This window comes from Haliotis rufescens, unplaced genomic scaffold, assembly GCF_023055435.1.
Source record: "Haliotis rufescens isolate VD_foot unplaced genomic scaffold, xgHalRufe1.0.p SCAF_9, whole genome shotgun sequence".
Lineage (NCBI taxonomy): Eukaryota > Metazoa > Mollusca > Gastropoda > Lepetellida > Haliotidae > Haliotis > Haliotis rufescens.
In genome coordinates, this window is record NW_025964383.1 from 36,631,843 (window position 1) to 36,647,219 (window position 15,377).

The 15,377-nt window shown below is 43.3% G+C and overlaps 1 protein-coding gene across 1 annotated transcript in view; it reads right to left on the minus strand.

Annotated features, from left to right (window-relative positions):
• Positions 1 to 12,204: 12,204 nt before the first annotated feature.
• The window catches only part of LOC124139577, a 73,686-nt gene continuing 70,513 nt past the window's right edge, over positions 12,205 to 15,377 (minus strand). The window contains exon 25 of the mRNA XM_048390408.1: positions 12,205 to 13,865. Coding sequence (XP_048246365.1) covers positions 13,192 to 13,865 — 674 coding nt within the window. The 3' untranslated portion in view covers positions 12,205 to 13,191. The remainder of the gene's footprint in view (positions 13,866 to 15,377) is intronic.

Genomic DNA, 15,377 nt, shown 5'->3' on the forward strand with positions numbered 1-15,377 from the left:
TGACCATCCAAATAAACATTTTGTGGCTGAGCTTCTGACTCGCCTTAATAATTGATTTTTCACCGGAGGAGACAATGCACCGGTAGTGTCCAAGATTTGCAGAAACATATCTGCACGAACACAACCAGACAAGGTGACGTCATAACTACAAGCCGAGAAAGAGAAAGGATTTTTTATTGGTCCATTTATACAATCACCATACAATACACATCGGATCAATCCCATAGGTGTGGTAGAAGGAAAATATCCACATAAACTGAGACTGATAGTAGACTTGTCAGCACCACATGACAATGCTGAGCATCCAAGCCTCAATTCGCTAATTGACAAAGAGCAGTATTTCCTCACCTATGTGCGCGTGGATGATGCCATCAGTATTGTAAAACAGTTAGGAAAGGGTGCCACATGTGCAAGGCAGACATAGCTGATGCCTAATTCCAATGTACACGTCCGTCTGTCATCTTCATGGACTTTTGTGGATGGATCAAATATATTACTATACTAGGTAAGTCTTTGGCTGTTGATCCAGCCCCAAACTATTGGACACCCTCTCGGAATCCGTATGTTCGATTGCTACAAATGTGTTCAAAATACCTCACATTCTTCATTTGCTTGACGATTTCCTGACAGTAGACTCTTCACTGGCAGGAGGAAGAACAATGTTCCAGCTGCTATACATGTTCAAACGACTCAATATTTCACTCTCTCTTCACAAGACTGTAGGTCCCACACAGTGTTTGAAACATCTGGGTATTATTCTCGATTCGCTAAACACGCAAACCCGCCGTCCACCGGAGAAAGTGGAGAGAATTTTGACAATTATCATGGCGGTGGTGGTAGTGGTGGTTGTGGAATGGGGTTTAACGTCGCATCCAAGATGATTGCACTTATATAGCGACGTGCATGTACGTGTGTGTGTTTGTGTGGCTGCTTGTACTAGTCCGGACTGATGCAGATTAATAGTGCTAGCCCACTGAGATACCATGCCGCAGTTTAACATGAATACCCCACTCAGACACAGTTTACTGAATCCGAGCCGACCAGTCCTTGTTTAAGCCCCTTAATGCCGAGCGCCAGACAGGGTAACATTAAGTACCATCTTTTAACGTCTTTTGGTTTGACACGGTCGGGGATCGGACCCCGGACCTTCCGCTTTCCGGGTGGACGCTCTACCACTAGACCATGGAGGCGGTCCAATTATCATGGCTGTGCAAACAGAAAAGAGAGTCACCAAAAGAAAGCTCTCTGTTATTGGACACCTCAATTTTGCTATGCAGATCATCAGACCAGACCAGACAGCAGTCTGTACTGCCTTCTTTGTATTTCTCAGGTGTGGGGAATTCACATGGGACAAGTTTGACCCTGACGTCAATCTCTCAGTATACCACAAGGCTCCTCACAGCTGTGTTTTGTGCTGCATTTCTCGGGTGTGGGGAATTCACATGTGACAAGTTTGACCCTGACGTCAATCTCTCAGTATACCACAAGGCTCCTCAAAACTGTGTTTTGTGCTGCATTCCTCAGGTGAGGGGAATTCACATGGGACAAGTTTGACCCTGACGTCAATCTCTCCATCAGTTCGGTTGTATTTGCAGCCAACATCACACATTTGATAACAATCTGCTGCCCCTGAGATCTTTACAAGCCTATCTACAGCTGCGGTTTCAACAAGGTGCGGTTCCAATGGCAATGTGTTAAATAGACAATGTTTTGTGCAAAAACACAAAACTGTGTTAGCAGCAAGTGGTTAACAACCAGACAAGTACAATGGACATTCCTTTAGGATCGCTGCAGCTACTTCCGCCGCGGCCGCTAGAATTCCAGATCTGGGTAGGTGGTCTTCAGACTGCTACGTACGCTACATCAAAGTGCCAAAAACCTCAATTGCACTTCCTCAACATGCTATGGCTAAGTCAAATGTTTACCGATGCCATAAACACAATGTTGATAATTAAGCTGATCTGTTCCTACTTGGGATGATCCGTCCTATCAGTATCACCCATACCAGTGTCAAGCCTAATGCCATGACCAATACCTTACCTGTTTATCATGAGGCAGCTCCGTCCATCTGTCAGCATATTGCATCGTGCCTTGGGTAATTCGGTCATCAGCTACCTACTCTAATTAGCCCACCCAGTGACCCACCCTCGTCACCATGTCACCATCTCCAAAGAATGCCGCCTTGACTTCTAAATGTGGAGAACGTTCCTCACAACTCGGAACTGTTGTTTGTTTTTCGTAGAAGATGAAATCGCAGCTCCCTATTTCGGGCTATACACTGACGCGGCAACATCCGTGGGGTTTGGGGCCTATTTCAAAGGTCACTGGTTTGCGGAGAATTGGCCAGAGAATGTACTCTCAGCATCAAATGGAAACTTATCTATTTCTTTATTAGCACTGTATCCAATTGTTATGGCAGCAGCAATATGGGGTTAACAGTGGTGCAACAAAAGCTTTAGGTTTTTCTGTGATATCACTGCAGCTGTGGGTATACTGAACAAAGCACGTTCAAGATCACCATTCATAATGCGGCTTATGCGTAAACTTGTATTAACAGCTGCTTCCTACAAGTTTGTGCTTCGTGCTACTTACCTACCAGGTCGCCTTAACTTAATTGGTGATCTCTATCTCGTTTCCAGCTGACACAAGCTCGCTCCAGCAGCCGACCCAATGCTAACTATGTGTTTGGACCTCCTACGACTGACCATGCCGCCAGTCAAGACCTCAACAGCCTGTGGGAGAAAGCAGTGTCAAAAACAACTCAAACCGTCTAGCGGCATTCCTTACGTTCATATGCATGAATGGGAGCCATTGGCCAGCACAGTGTCTGCCGCAGGTGTTAATGAACTTTGTGTCACATTGTCACTGCAGATTGGGCCTTAATTATGCCACCATCAAAAAACACTATCTATGTGGTATACGGTAACTAGAATGCGACAAGGCATGTTTTCTCAGTATACCACAAGGCTCCTCACAGCTGTGTTTTGTACTGCCTTCTTTGTATTCCTCAGGTGTGGGGAATTCACATGGGACAAGTTTGACCCTGACGTCAATCTCTCAGTATACCACAAGGCTCCTCACAGCTGTGTTTTGTGCTGCATTTCTCGGGTGTGGGAAATTCACATGTGACAAGTTTGACCCTGACGTCAATCTCTCAGTATACCACAAGGCTCCTCACAGCTGTGTTTTGTGCTGCATTCCTCAGGTGTGGGGAATTCACATGTGACAAGTTTGACCCTGACGTCAATCTCTCCATCAGTTCGGTTGTATTTGCAGCCAACATCACACATTTGAACACAATCTGCTGCCCCCTGAGATCTTTACAAGCCTATCTACAGCTGCAGTTGCAACAAGGTGCGGTTCCAATGGCAATGTGTTAAATAGACAATGTTTTGTGCAAAAACACAAAACTGTGTTAGCAGCCAGTGGTTAACAACCAGACAAGTACAATGGACATTCCTTTAGGATCGCTGCAGCTACTTCCGCCGCGGCCGCTAGAATTCCAGATCTGGGTAGGTGGTCTTCAGACTGCTACGTACGCTACATCAAAGTGCCAAAAACCTCAATTGCACTTCCTTAACATGCTATGGCTAAGTCAAATGTTTACCGATGCCATAAACACAATGTTGATAATTAAGCTGATCTGTTCCTTCTTGGGATGATCCGTCCTATCAGTATCACCAATACCAATGTCAAGCGTTATGCCATGACCAATACCTTACCTGTTTATCATGAGGCAGCTCCGTCCATCTGTCAGCATATTGCATCGTGCCTTGGATAATTCGGTCCAATCTTCCATACCAGTTAGAACGCCTGTGATATCATCATTCTCCCCTCGATGTAAAGAACTTACTTAGACTTATGTTCGAGGGGCGGTCGGGTAGCCTAGTGGTTAAAACGTTAGCTCGTCACGCCGAAGACCCGGGTTTGATTCCCGACATGGGTACAATGTGTGAAGCCCATTTCCGGTGTCCCCCGCCGTGATATTGCTGGAATATTGCTAAAAGCGGCGTAAAACCATACTCACTCACTATACTTATGTTCGAACACAGTACCACCTTGTTTGTATTTTACGCGAATCATAAAGTAGTGGATTGAACATAATTCCTCTTAAGTACACAGTAGTGTACACAGTATATCATGCCACGAAATGCTTCCTGGCAGCAGGCCTGTGCACACGGTACGTCACTCCATGAATTGCTTCATGATTAGTGCCTCCATATGCAGTGTTATATCATTGCTTCAGTGCATGAGTGTACAGATATGCACACAGTGTATAACATGTTAAATTGCAACATATCATCTAGTGTATAATCAGTAGGTAGGTTATGTTGGTGTACTGTCATTACTCTTGGGATATTCTCAGTTACTGTCATAAGTGTTCATTGTGGGCATTCATTACCAAGCGGTAATGGTAATTCCCCCGTCAGTCATAACATTGATAATATTGGGTGTTAGCACACTTATTGGTAATACTCAATATTACAGGCTTAATGCTAGAACAGTTGCAGTATAAGTTAAGCGGCTTTTAAGGCCAGTGTTTCCCAATGCTTCGGGGGGAGGGGGGAGCGGTTGATGCTAAATCAAACTTTGTGTTTTAACGTTACGTCATGTCTATATAACACACGAGAACGTACCGTGACATCCATGTTATGAATTAGAAGTCAGGAGTTACTCACTCGGTTGTCTGTCCAAACATGTAATATGAAGAACAGCATGTTGTGTCTCACATGGTGTTTTGTAAAACCACAGATAATTATTAATCAGTAAAAGGCTCGATCGCGCCTGTGGTACGGGGTTTCAACCTATATCCCCTTGAGTAGAAAGCGTTTTCACATATAACGAAATAACCCAAGGCTGTTCCCAGCCCGACATGTTAAAGTATTTCTAGTCGATAACGCATCACATGGTGCAAGAATAGCCGTGCCAGACATCCTGATTGTAGGGCGCTTCTCACACTAAGGACGTATGTTCACGGGATATACGACCATTTGAAAACAATATTGTTTCTCATGACTTTTATATATTATACCCTCAGTAGTTATGTGAAGCAACATTGACTGAGTGAGCGAGTGAGTTGTGTGTGAGTGAGTGGGCTAGTGAGTGCATGTGTGAGTTGTGTGTTAGTGAGTGGGCGAGTGAGTGGATGTGGGAGTTGTGTGTGAGTGAGTGGGCGTAAGTGGGCGAATGAGTGGATGTGGGAGTTGTGTGGGAGTGAGTTTGCGTGTGAGTGGGTGTGAGTGGGCGTGAGTGGGCGAATGAGTGGATGTGGGAGTTGTGTGTGAGTGAGTGGGCGAGTGCGTGGGTGAGTGAGTGGGTGTGAGTGAGTGGGTATGAGTGGGTGAATGAGTGGATGTGGGAGTTGTGTAGGAATGAGTGGGCGAGTGAGAGGGTGTGAGTGGGCGTGAGTGGGCGAATGAGTGGATGTGGGAGTTGTGTGGGAGTGAGTTTGCGAGTGAGTGGGTGTGAGTGGGCGAATGAGTGGATGTGGGAGTTGTGTGGGAGAGAGTTTGCGAGTGAGTGGGCGAATGACTGGATGTGGGAATCGTGGGTGAGAGTGAACAGATGAGTGAGTGGCGATTGAGTAGATGTGTTCGTGATGGGTGTGTGATTTGTGAGTGAGTTTTGGGTGAATGGATGAGTCAGTTGTGTGTGGATGGGCGACTGAATAGAATAGTGAGTTGCGGGTGAGAGAGTCCAGTAAGTGGATAAGTGAGTGGATGGGTGGGTGGCCTGTGGGTGTGTGAGCTGTGGGTGAGTGAGTGAGTTGTGTGTATTAGTTACATGAGCTTGAGACGTTTCTGGTCCGTTTGCTCCATTTTAACTTTTCATATCCACACGCCACAGTACCGATGACGTCACTGAGATTTTGAACGGAATACAACCCCCGTTGTTGACGTTACGGACATGGTGTTAACTCCCTGGAAGCCACAGGGACATATGTGTGTCCTTGTCGTTCAATACTCACTTTGAAGTCGAAAAAAACATTTAAAAATGTTTAGATGTATGCTTTGAAACGAGAATATCGGATATTTCCTCGAAATAACCCAATACAAATAATGAGTGATCACTGGTATCTGTTATTTATCAAGAATCATTCAGAATGTCGCAGTTACCAAAGAATTGATTGTTTGTTTTAGGGGTAAGGTGAAGTGAGATGGGGATTAAGGTCATGTTCAAGATGATTGCACTTATATACCGACGTGCGTGCGTGCGTGTGTGTGTGTGTGCGTGTGTGTGTGTTTGTGTGTGTGTGCGTGCGTGCGTGCGTGCGTGCGTGCGTGCGTGTGTGCGTTAGCGTATGCGTGTGCCAGCCAGTCCGGACTAATGCCGTTTTCATAGTGCTAGCCCACTGAGATACCATGCACAGTTTATCATGAATACCCCACTCAGACACAGTATACTGACTCCGAGCCGACCAGTCCTTGTTTGATCACCAGGCAGCGTAACAACAAGTACCATCTTTTAACGCCGCGGCCGGGAATGGAGCCCCGACTTTCCGCTCTCCCGGCAGACGCTCTACAACTAGACCACGGAGGTGGTCAGTTTGTTTAAGAAAAAAAAAGCAAACGCGATCGCCGAAGTGAACTTGCTGCCATACTGGCTTATGTTTGGTTACGTCACAAATATTTCACACTCAGCTGCGATACATACATACCTGAATACTTATAGATTTTAGAATCAAAAGACATAATGTCTGTCACATATAAATGGTCTAGATGAAACTTGTATATACCTCAAGCCATCCACCCGACTTGATGTTGTCACCTCCACCCCAGGACCGTACCCCGATCCCCTGCATCCCCTGCAACACAGCGCGTTGTTAGAATGTTTAATTCACACACGGCAGATAATTCGTGCAGCTCACACAGGTTATTCCCTGGATATTCACAGACACGTGTTGACGCCAAACTAAGTCCGGTAAACACCATGTGAAATACTGTGTTCTGCTCAAAAAGTAGCCATAAAACTGTCAATGTTCGATTGAAAACATTTGACATGCCCAAAATTATTATTTGAACAACTTGTGTCACACTTGTGATCTGACTATCATTGATATCATGAGCATCGATCTATGCAATTTGGAGTCAACCACGTCACCGAGCATATATTAGTTTGTTGGCTGTTCAACGCCACACTCAGCAATGTTCCAGCTATATGACGGCGGCCAGTAAATAATCGAGTCTAGACCAGACAAACGAGTGATTGATATCATGAGCATCGATCTATACAATTTGGAGTCAACCACGTCACCGAGCATATATTAGTTTGTTGGCTGTTCAACGCCACACTCAGCAATGTTCCAGCTATATGACGGTGGCCCGTAAATAGTCGAGTCTAGACCAGACAATCGAGTGATTGATATCATGAGCATCGATCTATGCAATTTGGAGTCAACCACGTATTAGTCACCTCTTACGACAGCATGGGTTGCTGAAGACCAATTTTAGCTCGGATCATCACATAAGCTACCACAATAATAACAGGTTTAAAAAGTGAATAATTTCATACTTTAAAGTTTACACTGTTCTTTCATGCTGATTGGCTGAATGGGTAGTCATGTGATCCGATATTTGGAGTTCACACATCTGTGAACGGACAGAAAAGTTCCCAGGATGTTAACAATTTTTGTGTGAAATTGATCCTGTGAACTTTTGCCAGAAGTACTTTCCAAAGTTTCCCGAATTCTCGTTCGGTGTTTACAATTAACTTGTTTTTCTTTTTTCTTTTTAATCCCTGCATTTATCAGACATATAATTAATTTAGTATTTTACGTCTGCTACATGAAACAAAATCGATTGTCCTTACGGTGATTTGGATATGGAATGGTTATTTATCAATACTAATAAACAAGTGAAGAAAATGAATTCTGTAAACTTACTGAGGTGAGCGAAATTGATTTATTGAAGGATATTGACTTTGATGCCTTGTTTCGGAAATGACAGGAATCTAGCACCAAAGAATTGCAAATGACTTGAATGTTGTACCCTGCTCAGATGTGGCCGTCGACACAGATCAAAGCGACTGTTCCTGATCAATCCCAAACTAAAACCTGATTCACAATCGTATCAGAAAAAAACAAACTACAAGACTTTGAGAAACCAAGACACAGCAAATCTACAATGAAAAACACTAAATTAATAGGCTCTGAAAGTGTTCAATGGTAAGCCAAATAATTTTTTTCTAGCTTTTAAAAATATAAGACATAAAAAAGGTAAGGAACAAAATTTGAAATAAAAAAACAACCCAAAAACTTGCCTCGATCTAGCGATCTACCTGTTTTACCGATTGGTCATCGGAGACGGTTGGTTTGTTGTTTAACGCCGCACTATTCCAGCTTTATGACGGGAGTCTGTACATAACCGAGTCTGAAGCAGACAATCCAGTGCTTAATATCATGAGCATCGATCCACGCAATTGGGATACGATGACATGCATCAACCAAGTCAGCGAACCTGACCACCCGATCCCGTTAGTCGCCTCTTACGTCAAACATAGTCGCCTTGTCATCAGAGACGAGAAAATGCCCGTTGACGGAACTACTAGTCCGGTTTCTGAGTTGGTCGACCTTCTTCGTGTGCGTATTCTAGGCCGAGAAGCGGCGGCACATGAGGAAGGACGGGGCACAGAAACGAAGCAAAGTAAGCAAAGTATTACAGCATACACGACAAATCCAAAACTCCAAATATAACACACCTTGACCTTGATAAATTAACACAAAACACGCGAGTTTCAGAGCACTCCGTTCAATCCCCACCAGTTCACATTCCACAAGGCGCTGGTGAAACTTAAACACAGTTTAACATGCGCTTTTAAATTGTTGACACTTCAATGAACCCATCCAAACTGATGTTCAGTTCTTAAATACATGTGTAATCTACAGGCAAGTGAAGTGAAATAAAGAAATCTGTTGTCAATCTTGTGCTCTCGCACGCATGTCATGATCAGAGAACCACACACTGTGTCATATTTTAAGCTGCTACAAAAACATTCTGATGATGAAACTATTAATGTTTCGATTCAAAACAGTTATAATTCACAGGCAAGTGATGTGAAATGAAGAAAATTGCTATTTGAAACATTTTTTGTAAAACTTCACTTCACTAATTTTCATATCACATCACTCTCAAAACATCACACAGTGTCTCATGTTGGAAGTCACTACAGCAATAATTTCAACATAAAGATAGTCATGTGAGAATTCTAAATACTTTGTATACACTGTACAACCCTCTCGTGCAGCAAAACATCACATTTTGCAAACTTCGTTACTGTTTGTGAACATGAAATAACATAGAAACCAGACACTTATATGTCCGCTTCTCTCAGTTCGTACACGTCATTGAAACAGCTGATATATCTCTCTCAGTTACACCAGAAACCATACAATAATCTATTATATGGTCTCTGGTTACACTGATAACTTCACACAGTCTCATGTCTTGTTTATTTCCTATGTCAGCGCGTCATGAATCAGTGACATCTTGGTGTCAGTGATGGCGATGTTGTCCCCGCTGATCAGCTCCATGTTGACAGTGCAGAAATCAGAAACACCTAACACGGGGTACAGGTCTTGCCGGAACCTCTCATCAAACTTCGCTAAAACAATCCCTCTGTTGAGATCAATGAAGGCGAGTCTGTCCCTCCCCACATCCAGCACCACGCCATAGTGGAGGGTGGCCTGTGTGCCGCGAGTGAATGACATGGTGTTCTGGTGACACTTGCCCCGCTCCCCCTCCCGCCACACCACGGTACAGAGACTCTTCCCGTGTCTGCCACAGCTCGCTACACGGACACCCCAGGAGCGACGCTGTAGAGAAACCCACCGCCCACTGTCCACCTGTCCTGCCTCTACCACCCCCATCTCCAGGATATACCACTCTCCCCCACTCACCACCCGCACCCTAGTGCGTGTCTCCCAGTATCTGGGTGTGCTGTATCCCGGGGTGGGAGCGGTGTGGGGTGGAGAAAGGGGGATGGGGGTGGAGGCACAGGTCCCCATATACTCCTGTAGCCTGCGCCTGTCATGTGACCGTGTGCCGGGCTCCCAGTTGACCAGCTCACTGTCTGTAGTTACGTGGCACGCCTCTGTGTTGGCTCGAGCGGCGTCCAGATGTAGTTTAGGACCTGGAAATATAGATGGTGTTTGTTGTGTGACGTGTTTATTTACTGTAGATGACAAAGTCCGACATTTGTCGTGAATCTCGTGAAGTTATCTGTAAACAGCGCGCTGAATGTTCAACTTAGTTTCGCCAGTTTGTCAATTCGGTCTTTTGTGTGACTCATAGCGGAATAAATATACTGTAAAACTATATGTATGTGAATTCTAAATGAATTTTATACAAAGTTACATGGTTTGATGAACAAATAAACATCAAATAAAACAATTTTTGACAAACCTTTGTTCCGCCCTGTTGCTGTGATATGGTAGTCAGACGTCAAAGTTCTTTGCAGAAATATTTACACAATTTCATGTTTAAACTACCACTGTGTGGATTCTAAACTCCTCTTGTACAATATAGAATACAATGAAACAGAAAACTAAGACAAGTGAAGACATTTTGACATTTGTCCAGACAACAGACAACACATGAACAGATAACTTCTATGTCCGCTTCAGTCACTTTCACAGTCAGCACGTCACACGGGGCGGGGAGGCTGTGCCGTGTCCTGGCGGGGAATGGCGGGATGTGCCGTTATAACTGCACGTTTGGGGATTCTAAATGATTGTTACACATAATTACAAACACCAAACCTATATATTTCTACATTTGTTTTATCAACGTTGTTTTGTCAATCTATCTACACTGATGTGTTATAAAACAGACACAGTTTGATTGTAAAATAATACATCATATTCATATCGCCTGATTTAACCTATCTCTGAGATGATATTTGTTTGTACTAATGTGTTTGTAAAGAAAGCAGCGACTGTGCCAGGTCATACATATTAACTATTGCAAACAAGTTCATTTGTTTTGTACCATCGCGAAAGTATTTTTTGTTACTCTCTTCGCCACACTCAGCAATGTTCCAGCTATATGACGGTGGCCCGTAAATAGTCGAGTCTAGACCAGACAATCGAGTGATTGATATCATGAGCATCGATCTATGCAATTTGGAGTCAACCACGTATTAGTCACCTCTTACGACAGCATGGGTTGCTGAAGACCAATTTTAGCTCGGATCATCACATAAGCTACCACAATAATAACAGGTTTAAAAAGTGAATAATTTCATACTTTAAAGTATACACTGTTTCTTTCATGCTGATTGGCTGAATGGGTAGTCATGTGATCCGATATTTGGAGTTCACACATCTGTGAACGGACAGAAAAGTTCCCAGGATGTTAACAATTTTTGTGTGAAATTGATCCTGTGAACTTTTGCCAGAAGTACTTTCCAAAGTTTCCCGAATTCTCGTTCGGTGTTTACAATTAACTTGTTTTTCTTTTTTCTTTTTAATCCCTGCATTTATCAGACATATAATTAATTTAGTATTTTACGTCTGCTACATGAAACAAAATCGATTGTCCTTACGGTGATTTGGATATGGAATGGTTATTTATCAATACTAATAAACAAGTGAAGAAAATGAATTCTGTAAACTTACTGAGGTGAGCGAAATTGATTTATTGAAGGATATTGACTTTGATGCCTTGTTTCGGAAATGACAGGAATCTAGCACCAAAGAATTGCAAATGACTTGAATGTTGTACCCTGCTCAGATGTGGCCGTCGACACAGATCAAAGCGACTGTTCCTGATCAATCCCAAACTAAAACCTGATTCACAATCGTATCAGAAAAAAACAAACTACAAGACTTTGAGAAACCAAGACACAGCAAATCTACAATGAAAAACACTAAATTAATAGGCTCTGAAAGTGTTCAATGGTAAGCCAAATAATTTTTTTCTAGCTTTTAAAAATATAAGACATAAAAAAGGTAAGGAACAAAATTTGAAATAAAAAAACAACCCAAAAACTTGCCTCGATCTAGCGATCTACCTGTTTTACCGATTGGTCATCGGAGACGGTTGGTTTGTTGTTTAACGCCGCACTATTCCAGCTTTATGACGGGAGTCTGTACATAACCGAGTCTGAAGCAGACAATCCAGTGCTTAATATCATGAGCATCGATCCACGCAATTGGGATACGATGACATGCATCAACCAAGTCAGCGAACCTGACCACCCGATCCCGTTAGTCGCCTCTTACGTCAAACATAGTCGCCTTGTCATCAGAGACGAGAAAATGCCCGTTGACGGAACTACTAGTCCGGTTTCTGAGTTGGTCGACCTTCTTCGTGTGCGTATTCTAGGCCGAGAAGCGGCGGCACATGAGGAAGGACGGGGCACAGAAACGAAGCTGGCATCAGGTAAGCAAAGTATTACAGCATACACGACAAATCCCAAACTCCAAATATAACACACCTTGACCTTGAAAATTAACACAAAACACGCGAGTTTCAGAGCACTCCGTTCAATCCCCACCAGTTCACATTCCACAAGGCGCTGGTGAAACTTAAACACAGTTTAACCAGCGCTTTTAAATTGTTGACACTTCAATGAACCCATCCAAACTGATGTTCAGTTCTTAAATACATGTGTAATCTACAGGCAAGTGAAGTGAAATAAAGAAATCTGTTGTCAATCTTGTGCTCTCGCACGCATGTCATGATCAGAGAACCACACACTGTGTCATATTTTAAGCTGCTACAAAAACATTCTGATGATGAAACTATTAATGTTTCGATTCAAAACAGTTATAATTCACAGGCAAGTGATGTGAAATGAAGAAAATTGCTATTTGAAACATTTTTTGTAAAACTTCACTTCACTAATTTTCATATCACATCACTCTCAAAACATCACACAGTGTCTCATGTTGGAAGTCACTACAGCAATAATTTCAACATAAAGATAGTCATGTGAGAATTCTAAATACTTTGTATACACTGTACAACCCTCTCGTGCAGCAAAACATCACATTTTGCAAACTTCGTTACTGTTTGTGAACATGAAATAACATAGAAACCAGACACTTATATGTCCGCTTCTCTCAGTTCGTACACGTCATTGAAACAGTTGATATATCTCTCTCAGTTACACCAGAAACCATACAATAATCTATTATATGGTCTCTGGTTACACTGATAACTTCACACAGTCTCATGTCTTGTTTATTTCCTATGTCAGCGCGTCATGAATCAGTGACATCTTGGTGTCAGTGATGGCGATGTTGTCCCCGCTGATCAGCTCCATGTTGACAGTGCAGAAATCAGAAACACCTAACACGGGGTACAGGTCTTGCCGGAACCTCTCATCAAACTTCGCTAAAACAATCCCTCTGTTGAGATCAATGAAGGCGAGTCTGTCCCTCCCCACATCCAGCACCACGCCATAGTGGAGGGTGGCCTGTGTGCCGCGAGTGAATGACATGGTGTTCTGGTGACACTTGCCCCGCTCCCCCTCCCGCCACACCACGGTACAGAGACTCTTCCCGTGTCTGCCACAGCTCGCTACACGGACACCCCAGGAGCGACGCTGTAGAGAAACCCACCGCCCACTGTCCACCTGTCCTGCCTCTACCACCCCCATCTCCAGGATATACCACTCTCCCCCACTCACCACCCGCACCCTAGTGCGTGTCTCCCAGTATCTGGGTGTGCTGTATCCCGGGGTGGGAGCGGTGTGGGGTGGAGAAAGGGGGATGGGGGTGGAGGCACAGGTCCCCATATACTCCTGTAGCCTGCGCCTGTCATGTGACCGTGTGTCGAGCTCCGAGTTGACCAGCTCACTGTCTGTAGTTACGTGGCACGCCTCTGTGTTGGCTCGAGCGGCGTCCAGATGTAGTTTAGGACCTGGAAATATAGATGGTGTTTGTTGTGTGACGTGTTTATTTACTGTAGATGACAAAGTCCGACATTTGTCGTGAATCTCGTGAAGTTATCTGTAAACAGCGCGCTGAATGTTCAACTTAGTTTCGCCAGTTTGTCAATTCGGTCTTTTGTGTGACTCATAGCGGAATAAATATACTGTAAAACTATATGTATGTGAATTCTAAATGAATTTTATACAAAGTTACATGGTTTGATGAACAAATAAACATCAAATAAAACAATTTTTGACAAACCTTTGTTCCGCCCTGTTGCTGTGATATGGTAGTCAGACGTCAAAGTTCTTTGCAGAAATATTTACACAATTTCATGTTTAAACTACCACTGTGTGGATTCTAAACTCCTCTTGTACAATATAGAATACAATGAAACAGAAAACTAAGACAAGTGAAGACATTTTGACATTTGTCCAGACAACAGACAACACATGAACAGATAACAGGAATGGCGGGATGTGCCGTTATAACTGCACGTTTGGGGATTCTAAATGATTGTTACACATAATTACAAACACCAAACCTATATATTTCTACATTTGTTTTATCAACGTTGTTTTGTCAATCTATCTACACTGATGTGTTATAAAACAGACACAGTTTGATTGTAAAATAATACATCATATTCATATCGCCTGATTTAACCTATCTCTGAGATGATATTTGTTTGTACTAATGTGTTTGTAAAGAAAGCAGCGACTGTGCCAGGTCATACATATTAACTATTGCAAACAAGTTCATTTGTTTTGTACCATCGCGAAAGTATTTTTTGTTACTCTCTTCTGATGTGTTTCACGTTTCGCATCTTCATATATGTTTACTGAGTTACACACATAACAATAATAATATCAAATTTCGTGTTTAAAGAGTTGGTTGTTAACACAACATATTTATTTACATAAACGTTTAATATACTCATGTTCATAATTATAGTCACCCCTATACAAAGACGCTTATATGTTAAGGGGGGGGGGGGGGGGGGGGGGGGGCATTACTTAATTATATTCACCCCTATACAAAGACGCTAATGTCGGGGGGTGGAGGAGCAATGGTGTTAATAATGATAGTGTCCCTTATACAAAGAGTGAGTGAGTGAGTATGGTTTTTCGCCGCTTTTAGCAATATTCCAGCAACATCACGGCGGGGGACACCAGGAATGGGCTTCACACATTGTACCCATGTCGGGAATCGAACCCGGGTCCTCGACGTGACGATCGAACGCCACCATCCCCCCATCCCCCCACCCCCCCATGTATGTGTGTGTAACAAACTGCAACATCGCCGACTGTATGGAATGTATGTGTGTGTAACCACCTGCAACATGGCTGACTGTATGGAATGTATGTGTGTGTAACAAACTGCAACATCGCCTACTGTATGGAATGTATGTGTGTGTGTGTGTGTGTCTAACCACCTGCAACATCGCCAACTGTATGGAATGTATGTGTGTGTAACAAACTGCAACATCGTTGACTGCATG